This window comes from Mobula hypostoma, chromosome 1, assembly GCF_963921235.1.
Source record: "Mobula hypostoma chromosome 1, sMobHyp1.1, whole genome shotgun sequence".
Taxonomy (NCBI): Eukaryota; Metazoa; Chordata; class Chondrichthyes; order Myliobatiformes; family Myliobatidae; genus Mobula; species Mobula hypostoma.
The window spans coordinates 46,246,559-46,268,376 of record NC_086097.1 but is presented as its reverse complement, the minus strand read 5'-3'; the positions used below and the strand labels follow the sequence as shown (position 1 = coordinate 46,268,376).

General features: G+C 40.3%; 1 protein-coding gene across 1 annotated transcript in view; it reads left to right on the top strand.

Moving 5' to 3' along the window:
- cdc42bpb (CDC42 binding protein kinase beta (DMPK-like)) overlaps positions 1-21,818 on the top strand; it is a 215,867-nt gene that overhangs the window by 114,113 nt on the left and 79,936 nt on the right. Inside the window, exons 3-5 of the mRNA XM_063047649.1 lie at positions 12,737-12,820; positions 18,493-18,588; positions 18,790-18,938. Coding sequence (XP_062903719.1) covers positions 12,737-12,820; positions 18,493-18,588; positions 18,790-18,938 — 329 coding nt within the window. The remainder of the gene's footprint in view (positions 1-12,736; positions 12,821-18,492; positions 18,589-18,789; positions 18,939-21,818) is intronic.

Genomic DNA, 21,818 nt, shown 5'->3' with positions numbered 1-21,818 from the left:
CCTGTTGACACCAAGCCAACTTAGGGTTGTCATCTGCAAATATATTTCATGCCCCAGTTAACATTTGCCATTCAGTCCCTTGTCCAGTGCTTCTGCAGCCGTGTCTTTATCAGTTTCACAGCCTTTTGGTACTGAGTTAAACATTGCATGGGAATGCCTTCATTAAGGGACTGTCACAGTCGAGAAAGATGGCTGATCACTATCTTCTGGAGGGTATTTTGGGATAGACAGTAAATCCTGGTTTTAGTAGAAACACCCACATCCTGACAATGAGTAAAAAAATCATGATATACAAAAAGAATTCGTAGTCATATTAATCTAAGTTTTAACTATGATTTCTATAGCTTACAAAGCATGATCATGTACAGGAACCAAATTAACATTACATGATGATTAGTAATCATTGCATCAGCAATGCATATTTGGCTTTGATGAAAGAAATTGATCATTAATGTGTACAACAATAATCTTAATAAACAATTAAGTTTGTCCAGTAATTCTATGAGTTAACAATTTCTACATAGACAACACCCCTGGATGCTTCCTCTGGACACAGAGTTCTTTACTTTCAGACTTGTTTCCTATGTATGTCCAGCTGCTATAACAAAAGAGGGAATTGAATGTCTAAGAGTACTTAGGTTTTTCCTTCCTGCTCCTGTTCACCAAAAGAGATTTGAAAGAGTTGCCTAGGTTGACTACTGATTGAGTCAGATTGATTAAGTGATTTTTAAGATCCATGTGCTTCCTCTGCGGAAATTGCCATGAAGTGTTTGCCCTTGCTTCTCACTGTCATGTATTGTTTTACTCAGAAGCAGAATATTTTATCTGCAGTATTTTGCAATTCACCCTCTTTGTGATTCCTAATCTCAGATTCCTGAATAACAAAGCAGAAGCTTTGTATAAGATATCCATATTTTTGTGTTTATCATGTAAACATCTTGTGTTTAGCACACAATAGTTGATACTTGAGCTTTAATGCAAAGCATTAAACCAAGGTGGTATACATGTCATGCAAGTTCTAGAATCTACCATACTCTTTTCTGTTCTCCCATATGTTCAAACTACATGATGATCTCACTGAAAATGTATTCTACAATATTAATTGAAGTAAAACACGACTCAGGATAATATGTGTACCATTCTGGGCAAAACAAAATAATTTTTCTAGTGAAAGCTTTCTGAGGAAGTGTTGCTTGTCAGAAATGAAGACTGGTTTCCCACTGACTGGCTGAGTTATTCCAGCATTTCTGTTTTGTTTCAGGGAAGTTTTAAGTTCTTCAAGTAACTTGTAATGCTTTGTATTTTGACCTGTGTGCAGTTGGTAGTGTTTTTACATATTGTAGAATACACGCCCCTTATTTATAAAGACCCTTCTTCAGTTTGCTGGAAATGTGTCAGTTTCCTTCAATTTGCTTTAGTTGCAGCGAATAGAAAATCAAAAGGAAACAAGCATTTTTGCAACATTTTTCACAACCTCATGATCTAAAACAATGAATTTTTTGGAATTTTGTCATTGTTGTATCATAACCAGACATGACAGCTAATTTGTGCACAACAGTGTCTCACAGGATGTAATGAGTTGAATGTCAATTGAATGTCAAGGGAAGACCACTCAGAACTCTTTTGCATTTTTTAAAAAGTGGTGCTATGGAAACTTCCTAAACTGAACAGAAGCAACCCATGCTTTTCATTTCTCTTGGGCAATGTGAATATTGAATATTTTACACCTACTTAAGCAGATAGATTGAACCTTAGTTTTGAAGTCACTTAAATGATTTGATCTTTAACAGTATTCCCTCAATAATGATCATGGATTATGTATCAAAGTGTCTAAAATGAATGATGAGCCCACAACCATATGACTGTACTTACCTTACAGATGGATGTATATCAACTATAGAATACAAACATACTTGGGCATCTACTCTCCACACCCCCACCCACTATCCGAACACCTAACACTTTGTCAACCACCCTAAGTCAATACTCGTTTTGCTGGGCAGTTACCTCATGTAACTGATTAACATGAGGCTATGTTGATATTTGACATTAAAATCTGATGACATCTGTCCTTGTTAGTTTGTTTGATATTTAAGAGGTTTTGTATATTTTTATAAATTCTTTAGAGCAATGCTATAATACTACAATAATGTACTGTTTTGAGCTGTAATCCAAAGCTGTAACTTGCTTGCAATTATATTTTCACAAATGATCTAGTTTGCTGCAGAATTTTACTGTAGCAACCTGACAAAATGGGTATCACCAGCCGTTGTTTCTGTGTGGTGGGTTCAACGTTACAGAATATTGGGTAGAAGCTGAAAAGGAATAAAAAGATTGTGAGAAAATGATAATAGCTGTGAAAATGGGGGAAATATAGTGGAGGTGACTGTTGGGTTGCTAACAATCTTTGAAAAGTTCAGTGAAATGACAGATTTAGATCCATTTATTTATCACATGCGCACCAAAACATACAGTGAAATGTGTTGTTTGTGTTAACAACCAACGCAACTGAAGAATGTACTGGAGAGCCCGCAAGTGTCACCACACATTTCAGCACCAACGTAGCATGCCCATAATGTCAGCAGATCAACAACAGCAAAGCAAGCCCTTTTTCCATCTTCCCACCCACTCACAAACACCTCCAACTTCCATTCCTTGGCTCTGGACTTTCAGAATCGCAGATATCCATTTCCAGCCTTTCACCAGTCCTGATGAAGGGTCTCAGCCTGAAACATTGACTGTTTAATCCCCTCCATAGATGCTGCCTGACTTGCTAAGTTTCTGTAACATGTTCTGGGTGTTGCTCAAGATTTTCAACATTTGCAGAATCTCTTTTGTTTACGAAAGATGAAGGGTCTTGGACCAAAGCATTGACTGTTTATTCTGCTCCATTGATGCAGCAGGCCAGCGTTTTTATGTTTTGTCATGAAATACAACAGAATAATACAAAAAACAAATGAAGATTGACAACTAATGTGCAGAATAAGATAAACTGTATAAATCAAAACAAATATTGAAAAACTGAAATTGCTTGACAGAATGATAAAGGCATGAAGTCGCACAGTGGTATATAAGGAACAGAAGAAAATGTTGGCCAATAGCAGTGTTCTCTGCTGCATACTTTTGGTACAATGTACAGTTTATTCCAGTTACTTGATGACGTGGTTAGAGATTTTATTGAAGAAGGAAATTAATTATAAATATTTACTACATTCCTTTGCATTGCGAAAGACTTGACTTGTGCCCAGATAAAAACTAACAAATTTCTAGGCTTCAGTCCAGTTTATTCTAATTGATCTGGAAGGTAATAAAACTATTGATTGAGCGAGCTGGAGCTTTTCTCTTTGGAGTGAAGGAGGATGAGAAATGATTTGATAGAGGTGTACTAGATGCCAAGAGGCATATTTGAGTGGATAGCCAGAGACTTTTTCCCAGGGCAGAAATGGCTGGTATGAGGGGGCACAATTTTAAGGTGACTGGAGGGAAATATAGAGGGGGTGTCAGAGGTAGTGTTTTTTTTAAACACAGTGGTGTGTGCATGGAATGCCCTGCCAGGGGTAGTGGAAGAGGGAGAAAAATTAGAAAAAAATTAAGAAACTCTTTGATAGGCACATGAATGATAGAAAAATGGAGAACCATATAGAAGGGAAGCGCTAGTTGATCATAAAGTAAGTTGAAAGCTCAGCACAACACTGTGGGCTGAAGGGCCTGTATTGTGCTTTATTATCCTACGTTCTATGTTTACTGTTAGGTGGTAGGATTTTTTTCCCAGCAATAAAACAGCTTAAGACCGATTGGAACAGATCATGAATGCTCAGTACTCTTTTCTGAAACTCTACCTATTGCTTCCCAGCACTCTTACTTAGCTGGACTCAAAGCAGACAGCCTTGGACTCCACTAATTGGACCTCATCAGTGGCAAGGCTCCTATAATACAGAAAGGAAGCACCATCCTTGAAAACATCAACAGCTACCCTCTTGCTTTGTCAGTAGTACAAACTAAGAGTGAATTTTGATATTTTTTCTGTATATTTTACATCCATTGACATTATGGTACAGGTTTGTTAAAAAGTTAGTCAAAAAAGTTATAAATGTTCTTTGGTTGAATGCTTTTAATTTTGAAAAAAATACATGAATTCTTTGTGACCCTGTGCATGTGACAGAGTTCTTGGGTGAGGCGGGGTGGATATTTCGGAGTCTGACCAGAAGTCTTTGAACTTTACCATAGCTTTAGACAAGATAGGAGCAGATGGTATAGGAAAGTACTGAATTTGGGGAAGACTAATTAAAATGCTATTAGACAGGAGATGGGAGTGTAAATTGAGAACAGATGTTCTCGGGGAAATGTACAAAGGAAATGTAGAGGTTGTTTATGGAGCACTTGCATGGGGTTCTAGATGGGTTTGTCCTATTCAGGCTGGGAAATGATGGCAGGGTGAAGGAACTATGGTTGACAAGGGAAGTGGAATACTTAGTCAACAAGAAGGAGGAAGCACATCTAAGGTTTAAGGAGCAAACGTTAGACATGACTCTTGAGAGTTGTAAGGAGGCCAGGAGCAAATTTATGAAGGGAATTAGGAGAGCTATAAGGGAGCATGAGAAGGCTTTGGTGAGCAGGATTAAGAAAAACCCCAAGGTCTTTTACATGTACATGTAGAACAGGAAGATGACTAGAGTGAGGGTAGGACCAATCAGAATAAAAGAGGAAATGTGTCTGGAGTTGGAAAAGGTAGGGTCCATAATGATTACCTTGCTTCAGTATTTACCAATAAGAGGAACCTTGATGAAGGAGAGGTCATATAGAAGTACAGCACAGAAATGGGTCCTTTGGTCCATCTAGCCCATGTCAAACTATTTAACCTGCCTACTCTCATTGACCTGCACCAGGACCTTGGCCCTCCATATTCGTACTATCCATGTACCTATCCAAACTTCTCTTAAACCTTGAAATCGAGCTCACATGCCCTACTTGTGCTGGCAGCTCATTCTACACTCTCACGACCCTCTGAGTGAGGAGGTTTTCCCTCATACTCCCCTTAAACCTCACCTTTCACCTATAACCCATGACCTCTGGTTGTAGTCGCACCCAACCTCAGTGGAAAAAACCTGCTTGCGTTTACCCTATTTATAACACTCATAATTTTGTATACCTCTATCAAATCTCCTCTCAATTTTCTACATTCTGAAAAATACTGTCCTAACCTATTCAGTCTTTCCTTATATCTCAGATCCTCCAGACCTTGTAAGTTTTTTCTTTACCCTTTCAACCTTGTTTATATATTTCCTGCAGGTAGGTGACCAAAACTGCACACAATACTCAAAATTAGGCTTCACCAGTGTCTTATACAACTTCAACATAACATCCCATGTTCTGTACTTAATATGTTGATTTATGAAGGCCAGTGTGCCAAAAGTTTATTTTACAACCCGATCTACCAGTGAAGCCACTTTCAAGTAATTATAGACCTGTATTTCCAGATCCCTTTGTTCTACCACACTCCTCAGTGCCCCATCTTTCATTGTGTAGGACCTGATTGGTCCTACCAAAGTTCAAAGCCTCACCCTTGTCTGCATTAACTTCCGTCTGCCATTTTTAAGCCCATTCTTCCAGCTGATGCAGATCCCTCTGCAAGCCATGAAAGCCTTCCTCACTGACCACTGCACCCCCAATCTTGGTGTCATCCGCAAATTTGCTGATCCAGTTAACCGCATCATCATCCTGATCATTGGTATAGATGACAAACAACAAGGGACCCAGCACCAATCCCTGTGGCAGATCACTAGTCACAGGCCTCCAGTCGGAGGGGTAACCCTTTACTACCACTTTCTGGCTTCTCCCACAGAGTCAATGTCTCATCGAATTTACTACCTCATCCTGAATGCCGAGTGATTGAACTTTCTTGACCAGTCTCCGATGCGGCACCTTGTCAAATGCCTCACTTAGAGTCCGTGCACTGCCTTATCTTCATCCACTTTCCTGATAACTTGCTCAAAAAACTAGATTGGCTAGACAGGACCTATCACACACAACACTGATTGTCCCTGATCAATTCATATCTACCCAAATACTTGTATAGCTGGTCCCTTAGAATACCTTCCAATAACTTAACCACAACTGATGTCAGACTTACTGGCCTATAATTTCCTTGTTTATGTTTAGAGCCATTTTTAAACAGTGGAGCAATATTGGATATCCTCTAATCCTCTGGTACATCCCTGTCACTAAGGATGATTTAAATACCTCTGCTAGGGCCCCGGCAATTTCTGCACTTGCCTTCCATAGGGTCAGAGAGAGTTCCTTGTCAGGCCCTGGGGATTTATCCGCCCTGATTTGCCTTAAGGTAGCAAACACTTTCTCCTCTGTAATCTATGTCATCATAGGCTAATGTGCTGGACCATGTTGAAGTTATCGGAACTTTTGAAAAACATTATGATAGATAGGCTGGATGGGATATACCTGAAGTTACTACGAGGAGTGAGGGAAGAGATTGCTGCACCTTTGGTGATGATCTTTGCATCCTCACTGGCCACAGGAGTAGTACCAAAGATTAGAGGGCAGCAAGTGTTATTCCTTTGCTCAAGAAAGGTAATAAGGATAACCCTTGGAATTATAGACCAGTGGGTCTTACATCAGAGGTGGGCAAACTATTAAAGAGGATTCTTAAAGACAGGATACTTGAACATTTGAAAAGGCATGGGATCCAGAGAAACTTGGCTGCATTGATTTAGAATGGGCTTGCCCACAGAAGGCAGAGGATGGAACTCTGTCTAGAAGTTGATAACTAGTGGTGTTATAGAGGGATCTGTTCTAGGACCTTAGCTCTTTGTGATTTTTCTATATGAAGAAGTGGAAGGGTGGGTTAGTAAGTTTGCAGATGACATGAAGGTTGGTAGTGTTGTGGATAGTGTAGAATGGCGGTTTCCAAACTTTTGCAACACACATTAAAGTTGCTGGTGAACGCAGCAGGCCAGGCAGCATCTCTAGGAAGAGGTGCTGTCGACGTTTCAGGCCGAGACCCTTCATCAGGACTAACTGAAGGAAGAGTTAGTAAGAGATTTGAAAGTGAGAGGGGGAGGGGGAGATCCAAAATGATAGTAGAAGACAGGAGGGGGAGGGATGGAGCCAAGAGCTGGACAGGTGATTGGCAAAAGGGATACGAGAGGATCATGGGACAGGAGGTCCGGGAAGAAAGACAAGGCGGGGGGGGAACCCAGAGGATGGGCAAGGGGTATATTCAGAGGGAGTAAAAGGAGAGTGAGAGAAAGAATGTATGTATAAAAATAAGTAACAGGTGGGGTATGAGGGGGAGGTGGGGCATTAGCGGAAGGTAGAGAAGTCAATGTTCATGCCATCAGGTTGGAGGCTACCCAGACGGAATATAAGGTGTTGTTCCTCCAACCTGAGTGTGGCTTCATCTTTACAGTAGAGGAGGCCGTGGATAGACATGTCAGAATGGGACATCCCATTCCATTCCCATCTGGGTAGCCTCCAACCTGATGGCATGAACATCGACTTCTCTAACTTCCGCTAATGCCCCACCTCCCCCTCGTACCCCATCTGTTACTTATTTTTATACACACATTCTTTCTCTCACTCTCCTTTTTCCCCCTCTGTCCCTCTGAATATACCCCTTGCCCATCCTCTGGGTCCCCCCCCCCCCGTCTTTCTTCCCGGACCTCCTGTCCCATGATCCTCTCATATCCCCTTTTGCCAATCACCTGTCCAGCTCTTGGCTCCATCCCTCCCCCTCCTGTCTTCTCCTATCATTTTGGATCTCCCCCTCCCCCTCCAACTTTCAAATCTCTTACTCACTCTTCCTTCAGTTAGTCCTGACGAAGGGTCTCGGTCTAAAACGTCGACTGCACCTCTTCCTAGAGATGTTGCCTGGCCTGCTGCGTTCACCAGCAACTTTGATGTGTATTGCTTGAATTTCCAGCATCTGCAGAATTCCTGTTGTTTGCATTTCCAAACTTTTTTTGGGTTACTGCTTCCTTGGGTCCCAGACCACATCCCCAGCACCCCGTCTCCCTTTTCGGCCATTAAGTAAAAACTATAAAGAATTTTGATTTACAGTGAAAGAAAATAGGAACTGTAAATCCAAAGCAGTGACAAAAAATTGCGAAGATTATTCAAATCTATTTAAAGGCTATAAATAAAATTATTTCTTCATTTATTTGAAGTAAAAACAATTTTCATCAGCAATTTTTAGAATGTGCATCAGTAGTCTGACTATTCATTACTTAGTTGCTTTTTCACCTTTCAATGAGATGGTTGGGTTTGGTGCAGTGATATCAGCTTCTCAACATCAGACTGAATGTCACTTAAATCCCCATGTTCAGTTACTTGCAGCCTGTTTCGTTCCTTTGAAAGAAGTTGGAAACCACACTCCACTAAATGTAATGTTGGATAGACAATGAAGAACATCTTTATCTTTTTCCACAGTGTAGGATAACATTCAGAAATTTCTTTCTGTAGCTAAATATCGTGATATGATTTTTTTTTTTGAACCTCAGTTTCAGCTCAGTCATTTTGTAACAAGATCTGTTCTTCCTCCATCCTTCCTGTTAATTCTTCATTACAAATGTTCAGGAATGGATTTATTATCCAATCTGGAACTTGGATTAGGAGGAGGTACTGAAATCTCTCTGACATGTCTTTATGCAGCTCATTCTGGTGGGCACAGTATACTTGATGATCATCTGGTACTCATTCTTTCTTTTCCAACTCAGAGATGCTTGTAAATTGGACATGGTCGCGACGGCCAATGTCGCTGTTAAGTAGGGTCAACTTGGACAGAAATGTAGAGATGACTGATGTGACTTTGATAAGATTCACGTAATTTCCTTGTAATAGAAGATTAATTTCATTAAAGTTTGTGAATAATTCTGACAAGTAAGCAATGTCATGCTTAATATTCTTGAGTTGATTACTGAATGTAGCATTGGAGTCTTCAAAGAATTTTCTCACAGTTTCAAAAAGTGCAGGAAAGTGTCTCAGGCAGTTTTGTTTTGAGAGTCATCTGACTTTTCTGTGCAATAGCAAGCATTCAGACTGTTCATTGTTCTCAATAAAAACCTCTTGAAATAGTTGAGAATTGAAAGCGTGAGACATGATTTTATTTACCACTGTGACAACAGTACTTAATGATTTGAGCAGTTGATCACCTCGCTTTTTTGTGAAGAAGATGTTGTCAGTGAATTACACAGTGAATGGTAGATATGCTTGGTACAGGTTTTTACAAAAAAATAACAAATCCACAGTGGCATCCTATCATTGATAGTGTCTCAACTGTTGCACAAGAGTCCCTTTGAAAAATTGCTCAACAACCCAAAATATTGACTCCCTTTGTATCTGTATCTCACTCCCGCCCCCCCACTTGCAATTAACAACTCTTGAACCATGCTTTCATCTATTATGAAGTGGGCATAACCAAGATTCATTGCCTAGCAAAGTTGACTGATCCAACTGCAGAGCAAATTCTGTTGTCCTAAGTGCATTGCACAATGTGTCGTCTACATTCTCAGACATTTCCTCGATTCATCTTTGAACAGAGTTATCCCTGAGCTGAATCAATTTAATTATTTGGTCTGGTGACTTGCGGTATGCAAAACCAAACTCAGAACTTCCCTTACTGTTGGCAGAATCAGTTCCTCTGCAATTGTATGGAGCTTTCCAGATTTAGCAATGAGCACTTATGCTTCGTCCACTAGAAAAAGCAGGAGCTCCCAGTGGCCACCTATTTTAATTCTACTTCCCATTCCCATTCCAACATGTGAGTCCATTGCCTCTTCTACTGCCGCGATGTGGCCACACTCAGGTTGGAGGAACAATACTTTGTATTCCATCTAGGTAGGTAACCTCCAACCTGATAGCATGAACATCAATTTCTCGAACTTCCGTTAATGACCCCCCTCCCCCCCCAAACCATTCCCCATTCACATTTCCCACTCTCAGCTGCTCATCACCTTCCTCTGGTGCTCCCCCCCCCCTTTGCTTTCTTCCATGGACTTCTATCCTTTCCTATCAATTTCCCCCTTCTCCAGCCCTTTATCTCTTTCACCAATCAACTTCCCATCTCTTTACTTCATCCACCCCCTCTTCTGGTTTTACCTATCACCTACTACCTTGTATTTTCTCCTCCCCTCCCCCCACCTTCTTGCTCTGACTTCTTAACTTTTTTTTCCTCCAGTCCTGAAGAATAAACTCGGCCCAAAATGTGGGGGGGGGGGCAGAAAAAGGAGGATAAGCTACAAAGTGATGGGTGAAACCAGGTGGGTGGGAAAGGGGAGGGGCTGGAGAAGAAGCAATCAGAATCAGGTTTATTATCACCAGCATGTGACGTGAAATTTGTTAATTTAGCAGCAGTAGTTCAATGCAATACATAATCTAGCAGATTATGTATTGTTGTCAGTCCTGGAAGGACTGATTGAGGACCTGAATGGAGGTAAGGGAGGAGGTGAATGAGCAGATGTAGCATTTCTGTCACTTGCAGGGAAATGTGCCAGGAGAGAGATCAGTGCGGAGGGACGAATGGCAAGAAAATCATAGAGGGGAGTGATCTTTGTGGAGTGTGGAGAGTTGGGGGTGGTTGGGAGTAAAGATGTCTTTGGTGGTAGGAGCCTGTTGAAAATGCCAGAAGTTGTAGAGAACGATTGTTGGATGCGAAGGCTCATGGGGTGGTAGGTGAGGACAAGAGGAACTCTGTCCCTGTTAACACAGTGGGAAGATGGGGTGAGAACAGATGTATGGGAAATAGAGAAGATGCAGTTGATGGCAGCATTAATGGTGGAAAAGGGGAAACCCAATTTCTGGTGCCTTCTCCCTTCCTTTGCCAGTCTTGAAGAAGGTTCTTGGCCTGGAAGGTTAACTGTTTATTCATTTCTATCAATATTGCTTGACCTGAATTCTTCCAGCATTTTGTGTATGTTGTTCTGGATTTCCAGCACCTGTAGGATTTCTTGTATTTATGAGCATAACCAGGTGACTGTATTAAAGCACCTTTTACAATTAGTAAAGATGAAAAATTGTGAACCACTTAGCAATTTTAGCAGATTAAGGAAAAAGGAAATTGCCTTTTAAACTCACGAGAGAGCATAGGCCATCAACTTTTTGCTGTTTATGTTTCGGTAGCAGGCAATTTCTTTTTTACGCGGTCGAGTTGCTAGCTCAACGCTCAACCCAGCATGGATGGAAAGTGTGCCTGGGGAGCCAGCTGGGTTCAAACTCGGGAGCCTTCGCTCCAAAGTCCGGCGCTGATGCCACTACGCCACCAGCCGGCCAATTTTAGTAGATTATCAGTAGATAATCTTTGATATTGCTTATAGTAAGTCACTGACCACATTTAATAATACGTTTATTGGAGTACTTAATAGGGATAATATCAGGATTACTGGTGTACAAGCACCGAATAAGTTAATACTTTTCAACACGCTGAATGAACTCAGCAGGTCGGACAGCATCCGTGGAAAGGATCAGTCAACGTTTCGGGCCGGAACCCTTCGTCAGGACTGAAGAGGGAAGGGGCAGAGGCCCTATAAAGAAGGTGGGGGGAGGGTGGGACAAATGTTGCCTGACCTGCTGAGTTCCTCCAGCGTGTTGTGAGTGTTGCTTTGACCCCAGCATCTGCAGAGTATTTTGTGTTTAATTTAACACTTTTAACTGGCGAGAGATTAAATATTTACAGCTTTGTCCGTTCATTCTGTGAGCCTGTATTTATGTAATCGTTTATACAGTACTGTTTAAAACTGATAATATAATGCAAATTGATTTGTAATTGCATAATATTAAACAATGTGAGGGTGGAATTTTGGTTGTTGTTCAGCAAGTCTTAGGTCTGGCTTTCGTAATGAACTGATCATGAAATTTGGAAGTACTGGAATAGTGATCCAGCCCCTGTACAATAATAAAACTGTTTGACAACATGGGAAGTTCTATAGCCTGCAATTCCTGTGAGTTTTGGGCCTGGGATTCATCACAAATGACGAAGCGTAAGCCTTGGATATGAACTTCGAATTTCTGTTTTACTAAATAATTTTGGATAGCAGTACGTAGCTGATTAAAAACTGAAAAATAAATCCCACCTGATAGTTGACAAAATGTCAATGCAGCATCCTGAACAAATGTATGCTCTACACAGACTTGTGCTGCATAATATAAAGGCAATTAATTAAGCACAAACTCTTGGCAAAGCTATAAACTCCAAGCTTTGGCTGAGGCTCTCAGGTTGGACACAAAATAATGAGTTGGGATTTAATGTGAATAATTATAGTCTATATTATGAAGAGGCAGAAAGCATAGTTTTCTTTCTCACTAGCTAAAACATTTATAAGCAAAGGGTTAGATATGAGATGATTAACAAATAAATCAGTGACAGTGGAAGCTTTGATGCTACTGAATGTTTAAGATTTGGAATAGCTGCCCAATTACTTTGGATTTGGGTTTATTAATAGCTTTTGAAAAAGAATTGGATAAGTACTTGAAATGGGGAAGAATGATCTGGAAATAGAGAAAGAACCAGGGGATGGGGACAACTGTATTCTGTGAAAGGGCCAAGTAGGACAAGTACTGTACTGCTCTGTAAATTAATTGGAAATGTTTTAATGTTTTTGGAGCAATGTGCAGGAGTTGCCTAGTATTTTTTTCAGAATAAGATAATGAAAAAGTAAAGATGCAATTGGACTTTTATTAAGATTGATTTGTAAACAGTTTTAAAATGATGGCCTTTTTAACATTATAGGTTGCAGTGGTAAAAATGAAGAACACTGAACGTGTTTATGCTATGAAAATCCTCAATAAATGGGAAATGCTGAAACGTGCTGAGGTAAGAATGGCATAATGTACATTTCATTACATATTACATTTGAAGATGACTCAGTGACTGGGGTTCTAGGACCCTTACTCTGTGATTTATATAAATGACTTGGATGAGGAAGTGGAAGGGTGGGCTAGTAAGTTTGCAGATGACATGAAGAATGGTGGTGTTGTGGTTAGTGGAGAAGGTTATCATTTGCTCCATTGGGATATAGACAGGGTGTAGAGCTGTGTGGAGAAATGACTGACGAAGTTCAATCTGGTAAAGTGTGAAGTGATGCACCTTGGAAGGTTGAACTTGAAGATGGAGTGCCAGGTTAATGGCAGGATTCTTACCAGTGTGGAGGAACAGAGTGATCTTGGAGTCCATGTACACAGATCCCTCAAAGTTGCCCCACAAGTTGATATGGTGGTGCAGAAGATGTATAGTGTGCTAGCCTATATTAGTCGGGATTGAGTTCAAGAGCCGCGACCTATTTTGCAGCTCTACAAAACTCTAGTTAGATCACACTCTGAGTATTGTGTTCATTTCATTGAAGGCAAGTGGGCAAGAGGTAGAAGCAGACAAGGGAAACTAAAACAGATGGAACAGCTGGGGAAAGGAGGGGTGGTGGTAAGTGGGGACACAGCTGAAAATTCTGAAATCTGAAGGTGGTAATGTGAATTATTAAAGGAGGGTGAAGGGCAGATATAGTCAGATAGGATAGGAGATTTGATGGAATAAGTGTATGAGTAATAGGTGGGTGGAACTGGGAAGGGGAATGAAAATGGGTAATTGGATTTGAAGAGAATAAAATCGGGGTGGGGTGGAATCAGAAGCTGGTTGAAAGGAGAGATCAGAATCAGGTTTATTATCACTGGTATATAGTATGTCATGAAATTTGTTGTTTTGTGGCAGCGGCACATTGCAATGCATAATAAAAATTATAAATTGCAACATGAGATATATATTTTAAAATAAATTAAAACAAGTAGTGCTAAGAGAGAGGGGAAAATAACTGAAGTAATGTTCATGGGTTTATTGTCCATTCAGAAATCTGATGGTGGAGGGAAGAAGCAGTGGCTGAAATTTTGAATGTATGTCTTCAGGCTCCTATGCCTCCTCCTTGATGGCAGCAAAGAGAAGAGGGCATGTCCTGTGTGTTGGGGGCCCTTAATGATGGAAGCTGTCTTTTTGAGACATCACCTTTTGAAGGTGTCCTGGATGCTGGGGAGGCCATTGCCAATGATAGAGCTGGCTAAGTTTACAACATCCTGCAGCCTTTTTTGATCTTGTACAGTCTCCCCTCCTCCATACCAGACGGTGATGCAGCCATTTAGAATGCACTCTACGGTACATCTGTAGAAATTTACGAATTTTTGGTGACATGATCAAGTCTGCTGAAACTCCTAATGAAATATAGCCGCTGTTGTGCCTTTTTTTGTAATTGCATCAATATATTGGCCCAGGATAGGTATTCAGGAACTTGAAACTGCTCGCCCTTTCCAATTCAGATCCCTCAATGAGGACTGGTGTGTGTTCTCTCAACTTGCCCTTACCTGAAGTCCACAATCAATTCCTTGGTCTTATTAATGTCGAGTGCAATGTTATTGCTGCAACACCACTCATCCAGCTGATCTGTCTTGCTCCTGCATGCCTTTTCATCACTATCTGAAATTCTGCCAATAATAGTTGTGTCATTGGCAAACTTATAGATGGTATTTGAGCTGTGCCTAGCCACACAATCATGGGTGTAGTGAATAGGGTTAAGTATGCATCCTTAAGGCACACTAGTGTCGATTGTCAGCGAGGTGGAGATGTTATTTCCAATACACACAGTCTGTGATTTCTCAGTAAGGAAATCAAGGATTCTATTGCAGAGGGGAGTGCAGAAGCCCAGTCTTTGGAACTTGTTGATTAGATCAAGACTGGGGAAATGCTGGTTGTAAAGGTACCTGAAATTGGCAAATTTAGTGTTACCATTGGGTTGCACAGTACCCAGGCAAAATATGAGGTGTTGCTTTTCTAGTTGGCCTTGGGCCTTGACCTGCCAATGGAAAAGATGGAGTTTAGACAGGTTGGTGTGGGAAGGGAGGTTGAAATGGTGTGCAACTGGAAATGTGTCTCCACTTCAATTATCAGCCTTTTCATCCTCTGTATTGATTGCAAAACATTAAATGCTTTCTTGGATAGGGAGACCCAGTATTGATGCAGTACTCTAGGTGTGGTCTCATAAATGCCTGTTTAACTCAGCAAGGTAGATAAAGTGGCGTCCTAGATGCTGTGTACTTGGGTTTGAGAAGATAATCAGCATAGATAAGGGATTACCTCACAGACAGAAAACAAAGAGAAAGGATAAACAGGCAGTTTTCATTTTGGCAAACTTCAAACAGGAGGTGTTTACTGCTGACTGCTCAACATCTGCATTAATACTTGTATAAAAAGACAAATTGTGATCTATCATCGTTGCTTAACGTAGAAGGATGGAAAGTGGCCAAAATGATAGCAGATGGCATATAACATGAAAACATTAGGAATAAGTAGAAATAGGCCAGGCATTCCCGCCCCCCACCCCCCCCCCCAGTCTGTTCATTGTTAAAAATTGTTGCTCAGCTACTCTTAGCCATGGCATCACTTTTCCAATTTCTCCTCAGAACCTGAAATTTGTTTCTGGTTTAATTGTCTGCCAGTAGGGAAGATGGGAGTTAATTAATTTGAAGAATAGCGTGAATATTATTTGAATAGTGTGGGAATATAAAAAGAGCTTCAGAGAGTAGAGTCTTAAGAAAGACAAAGTAAGAAAAGAAGTCAGGAGTTTACTAAGATGTCAAGTGGACTATTGCAAAGGGGATGGAATACAAGAGAAATGAAGTCTTACCACATTTAGAAGGGATAGTGAGATGATAATGGTCTTGCATATAGTTTTACTTTTTTTAAAGGATACATCATGTGGAGGTAGCATTGTGAAAGTTCACTAGTTTGTTTCCTGTAGTAAGTGAGTTGTCCTAAGAAAGATTTAGCTGAATAACCCCATAGTTTTTGAGGTTTGGAAGAATGTAAGGATATATCTTCATACATGAAATGCTAAAAGAGCTTGGCAGCAAAGTTTCTGTTAGGATACATCTTTGGAGGTAGGGGAGTCTTAAGTGTGACACAGTTCCACGATAAGGAGGCAATCATTATTGTGAATCTTTGGAATTCCTGTCCTTAGAGGGTAGTGGATATTGGACAGTAGATATATTCAGGGGGGTATAAATTTTTAGGCGTAAAGGGGAGTCAGAGGTATTAGAGCAGGAAGATGAAGTTGCGATCTTAAATGAGTTTAATGATATTCGTATAAATGGCATAGTAGGCTTAAGGGGCAGAATAGCCTATTCCTGCTTCTTATGTTCTTGTGTTTTCTATACTGAAAGCAACAATTTCCCTTTAATAACATATGCAATGAAGTCACGTTTAGCTTCATTGTACAATTGTATTATATCAGTTATTTGTTAGTCTAGTTGCTAATAAGTAAGCCAGATATGTAAGACCATAAGAAGAAGAATTAGGCTATTCGGCCCATTGAGTCTGCTCCGCCATTTCATCATGGCTCATCCATCTTCCTCTCAACCCCATTTTCCTACCTTCTCCCCATAATCTTTCATGCCCTGGCTAATCAAGAACCTATCAGTCTCTGCCTTAAATATATCCAGTGACTTGGCATCCATAGTCATCTGTTGCATTGAATTTCACAGGTTTGCCACCCTCTGGCTAAAGAAATTCCTCCTCATCTCTGTTCCCAATGGACATTCCTCTATTTTGAGGCTGTGTCCTCTAGTCCCGGAGTCCCCCCAAAAAAGAAACATTCTCTTCACATCCTCTGTCTCGTCTTTTCAACATTTGATAGGTTTCAATGAGATCACCCTCATTAAGGATTCTAAGTTCCAGTGAGTACAGGCCCAGAGCCTTCAGTTGCTGCTCTTATGATAACCCTTTCATTCCCAGAATCATTCTCGTATTTTGTCAACACTACCTACCCTTCTACCTATCTTCGTATCATCCGCAAACTTGGCCATCTCCAATGTCAGCACAAACTTTCTTAATAAGGGCCCAAAACTGCTTTCAGTACTCCAAGTGAGAACTCACCAGTGCCTTATACAGCCTCAGTATTATATCCTTGCTTTTATATTCTAGTCCTCTTGAAATGAATGCTAAAATTGCACTCTTCTTCCTCATCACAGCTTCAATCTGCAAATTAACCTTTGGGGTATCCTGCATGAGGACTCCAGAACCCCTTTGCACCTTGGATTTTCCACCTCCACCTCTCTTCATCTCATCCACAAACTTAGCCATAAAGCCAACAATTTCATCATCCAAATCATTGATATACAATGTAAAAATCGGTCCCAACACAGACCCCTGTGGAACACCACCAGTCACTGGCAGCTAACCAGAAAAAGTTACCTTTATATTCCCACTTTTTGCTTCCTGCCAATGAGTCAATACTCTATCCATGCTAGTATCTTTACTGTAATACCCTGGTCTCTTTATCTAGTTTAGCAGCCTCACGTGTGGCACCCTGTCAAAAGCCTTCTGAAAATCCAAGTACAAAACATCCTCTGATTCTCCTTTGTCTAACCTGCTTGTTATTTTTTCAAAGAATTCTAGTAGATTTGTCAGGCAAGATTTTCCCTTAAGGAAACCATGCTGACTTTGGCCTATTTTGTCATGTGCCTCCAAGTACCCTGAAACCACATCCTTAACAATCAATTCCAACATCTTCCCAAGCACTGAGATCAAGCCTATAATTTCCTTTCTTCTGCCTCCCTCCCTTCTTGAAGAATGGAGTGACAATTGCAATTTTCCAGTCGCCGGAACCATGCATTAATCTATTGATTCTTGAAAGATCATTACTTAATAGCTCCACAGTCTTTTCAGATACCTCTTTTGAACCCTGGGACGTTGTCTATCAGAAGGTGACTTATCTATCTTCACACCTTTCAGTTTCTCAAGCACCTTTGCCCTGGTATTAGCTGTCCCCTAACACTCTCAAACTTACAGCATTCTAAGTGTGTCTTACACAATGAAGACTGTTGCAAAATATTTATTCAGTTCATACGCCATTCCCATGTCCCCCATTACTATACCTCCAGTCATTTTCTAGTAGTGCAACATCTACCATTCCTTTTCTTTTACTCTTTAACTACCTGAAAAAAACATTTGGTATTATTTTTGATATTATTGGCTAGCATACCATCATATTTCATCTTTTCCCTCCTTATAGTTTTTTATTAGTTGCCTTCTGTTGGTTTTTAAAAATTTCCCATTCCTCTAACTTCGGAATAGTTTTTGCTCTTGTATGCCCTCTCTTTTGCATTTATGTTGGCTTTGACTTCCCTTGTCAGCCACGGACATATACCAGAAGGTAACAAATATATTCAGTGATATAAATATATAAGTTCAATGAAAAAGATCAATCGTCTGCAGACTATGTGAAATCTTGAAATTGATCTAAAAAACATAACTATAAAATATATTTAACCTTGAGTTACATTGTAAGCTGTATAGGCTGAGTTTTGCTCTGTTTGTTTAATCTCTTGTCTTTAGATGTGTTTCTTGGTTATGCCATTGATCCAGTCTGAATGTTAGAGTGCAAACCCATACATAAGTAAATGTGTGAAATAAAGCACAGCGAAGTTCATAAAGCTGTTTCTTGTATACAGACAGCTTGTTTTCGAGAAGAAAGGAATGTTCTGGTGAACGGTGATTGCCAGTGGATCACTACATTACATTATGCCTTCCAAGATGATAACTACTTGGTAAGTTTGTTTTCCCATAAAATCTTAAATGATAAACAAATGGATAATGCAGGTATTCCTGAGAAAATTGTACCTCACTTTTATGTCACTGAATTTTTCTTATTGTCAAATTAAATTTGATTAATTTTTGATTATCAAACTATATCTGTAGTTACATTGTATGAATTGCCTTGTTATTAAGTGTATTTTATATGTTTTTAGTATTTAGTTATGGACTACTACGTGGGAGGGGATCTGCTAACATTGCTCAGCAAGTTTGAAGACAGACTTCCAGAAGAAATGTCTAAATTTTACATAGCAGAAATGGTGTTAGCTATCGACTCCATTCACAAGTTGCATTATGTACACAGGTATATATATATTTTTATGTGTATGCTGCATTGCACATTCACATTCTGAAATTATGAGGGTTAATTTTTCTATTCTTCCTTCTGTGGTCTCCTTTCTGTTCTCCTTTCCAATCTCAAGTCATCCTGGGGTTGCATAAATATATACTCTCTTGTACTTCATTCAAGTAGTTAATATATGCTTTTGAATTTTGACAATGTTGAGAAGCAGTTTAATTGAAGGACTTATCAAATGACTGGATCTTAGTTTGACTTGAAGTACACATGTGCATATTTCCAGTAAGGGTCAATGGGTAATTCCTCCCTCCTGGGATGTATAAGTATATTGCATTCCCAATGTCACTGGTTTGGAAACTATTAGATAATGGAATTAAGTGAAAGGCATTTCTAGCTGCGCTAGTTACTGGTTGATCTATTTACTGTTCATTTGGTGAGACCAATAATTTTCAGCCACTCTGTGTTGACTCCAGTTGGTATTTGGTTGGTGAAAACCTTCAAGGGAAGCGACAAAAATCAGTAATTTTAGCCCAAAATTTAGAATTACAAATTAAGGGCATGTTAGGTATTCTTACTTTTTGTAAGGAAGGCACTATTGAGCCACGTTTCAGGCGACCCCATGGCTTGAGGCCCTGAGTCCATTGAGTGTCGTCGAAATATGCAGTCAACCACAACAGCTGGTTTGCCAAGCAAACAGTGGGAGTGCAGCACCAACTTCATCCTGGATGCCTCTCTCCTGGAGGCTGTAAACAGGCAACACTGTGGCTTGAGGCCTAATCCTTGCTACGACCAAGGCCGTGCAGCTCCCTTCCCATCCGCCGCTGCTCTTAGCCATTAATTCAATGAATTGAGCTTGTGGCATACCAGATTAACAATGTCCAAAAGGGTCTTGTGATCACAAGAAAAGCGACCAAGACGACCACTCACTATTAGACTGTAGCCTCCATTGACTCAAGCAGCAGCAGGTTATGTAGTTCCTCATTTTTTTTTTCCACCAGCGAGCAACTCACTGCAGTATGTTAAATTCTGAATCAGGATCTTGCGATCATTGGAGATGCATTTAAATAGGACAGTAGCACCTTTTGTTGACCCTTTTGAAGCTGTTGCGACCAAACATACCACCATCTTACCGGATCTTATAAACAACCAATCTGTAAGAGACAACAAACTCTGCAAATACAAAAGAGAAAAAAATAATAATAATAAATAAATAACCAATGAAGACAGAGAACATGAAATGAAGAGTCTTTGAAAGTGAGTCAGTGATGGGGAAGTGAAGCAGAATGAAGTTATTCTCACTGGTTTAGTATTGCAGCTGACTGGCACAGCTTGTACTTTGATTTTACTTTCTTGCATCAAAGTGGAAATTAATTGAGTTCATTTTAAATATTTTGTACATGCTTCCAAAGTAAATTAAGTCTGCATTTTGAGCAATAATTTCAGTGTTCTATGCAATGAATATCTTGCACTAGAACACAATGATTCAAATAGTTCCATATGAGGACAATGAAGAAATTTGTTGTCTGTGTGGTTAAGTCACAGGTTAGAGGATTATGATTGCCAAAATGTCCCATAAACTTTTTTGCCCTGTATTACACACCGTGGCTTAACAAATATTATGACAAACCAGTCAAATGTTAAGCCAAACGAAATTGGGGGAAAAAAACATTTTAACGCTTTTGTTCAAACTATCATACTACACCTGCCTGTTCACCTCATTTTTCACCTACAAGTCTACTGCGGTCATCTATTGTATTAGGTGCTCCTGATGCAGCCTCCTCTACATTAGTGAGGCCCGCTGTAAATTGGAGGCAGTTTTGTGAAGCACCACCACTCCAGCTGTCAAAAGCAGATATTCCCAGTGGCCCAACATTTTAATTACAATTCTCATTCTGAGCTGTCGGCCCATGGCCTCTTCTTGTGCCATGATGAGGCCACCCTTGAGGTGGAGGAGCAAGCTCCTTATATTCTGTTTGGGTAGCCTCTAACCTGATGGCATGAGTATTGATTTCTCCTCCCAGCAAAAGACTGCTTCCCTCCCCCTCCCCTCTTCTTCTGTTCTCCACTCTGGCTGCAGCATACCTTTTCCCATCTGCCTATCGCCTCCCGCTGGTGCCCCTTCTCCTTTCCTTTCTCTTATGTCCCACTCTCCTCTCTTACCAGATTCCTTCATCGCTAGCCCTTTACCTCTCCCACTCACCTGGCTTCACCTATCGCCTTCTAGCTATCCTCCATCCCCTCCCCCCACCTTTTTAATCTGGTGTCTTTCACCCTCCCCCCACTTTCCCTTCCAGTCTTTCCAGTCTTCAAGAAGGGTCTCAGCCCAAAATGTCGACCGTTTATTCATTTCCATGGATGCTGCGTGACCTGCTGAGTTCCTCCAGCATTTTGTGTGTGTTGCTTTGGATTTCCAGTATCTGCAAAACTTCTTGTACTTATTTTCCATTTCTCTTGCATCCATTATATCCCTGCCCTGACCACTCCAAGATATTCTCATTTCAGATCTCTATTCTCAAATTTTAAAGTGAGTGGTATAAACCTTAGGATTGGACTTTGTAACTTCATAAGATCACTTCATTAGTTTTAGTTGTGGTGGTGCTGTAATCCCTTAAGTGATTGTACTTCAGAGGTATGTGAAGTTAGTGTTGGATAGATTCCAAAGAGTTGAACGTCACTTTAACCAAGCTGAAATTAATACATTTCAGTGAGAGTGTCTGGAAGTGAATAACACATGCCATTTTTAAGTTATGGCAGCACCAAGGTGGATTATATAGGCAACCCCTGTGTTACGACTGTCTGGGTGATGGAAATTCATCCTAACAGAATTCACAAATCACTACTCAAAAAATATGAGAAACTGGATTAAATTTGCTTTTACAAAATTTA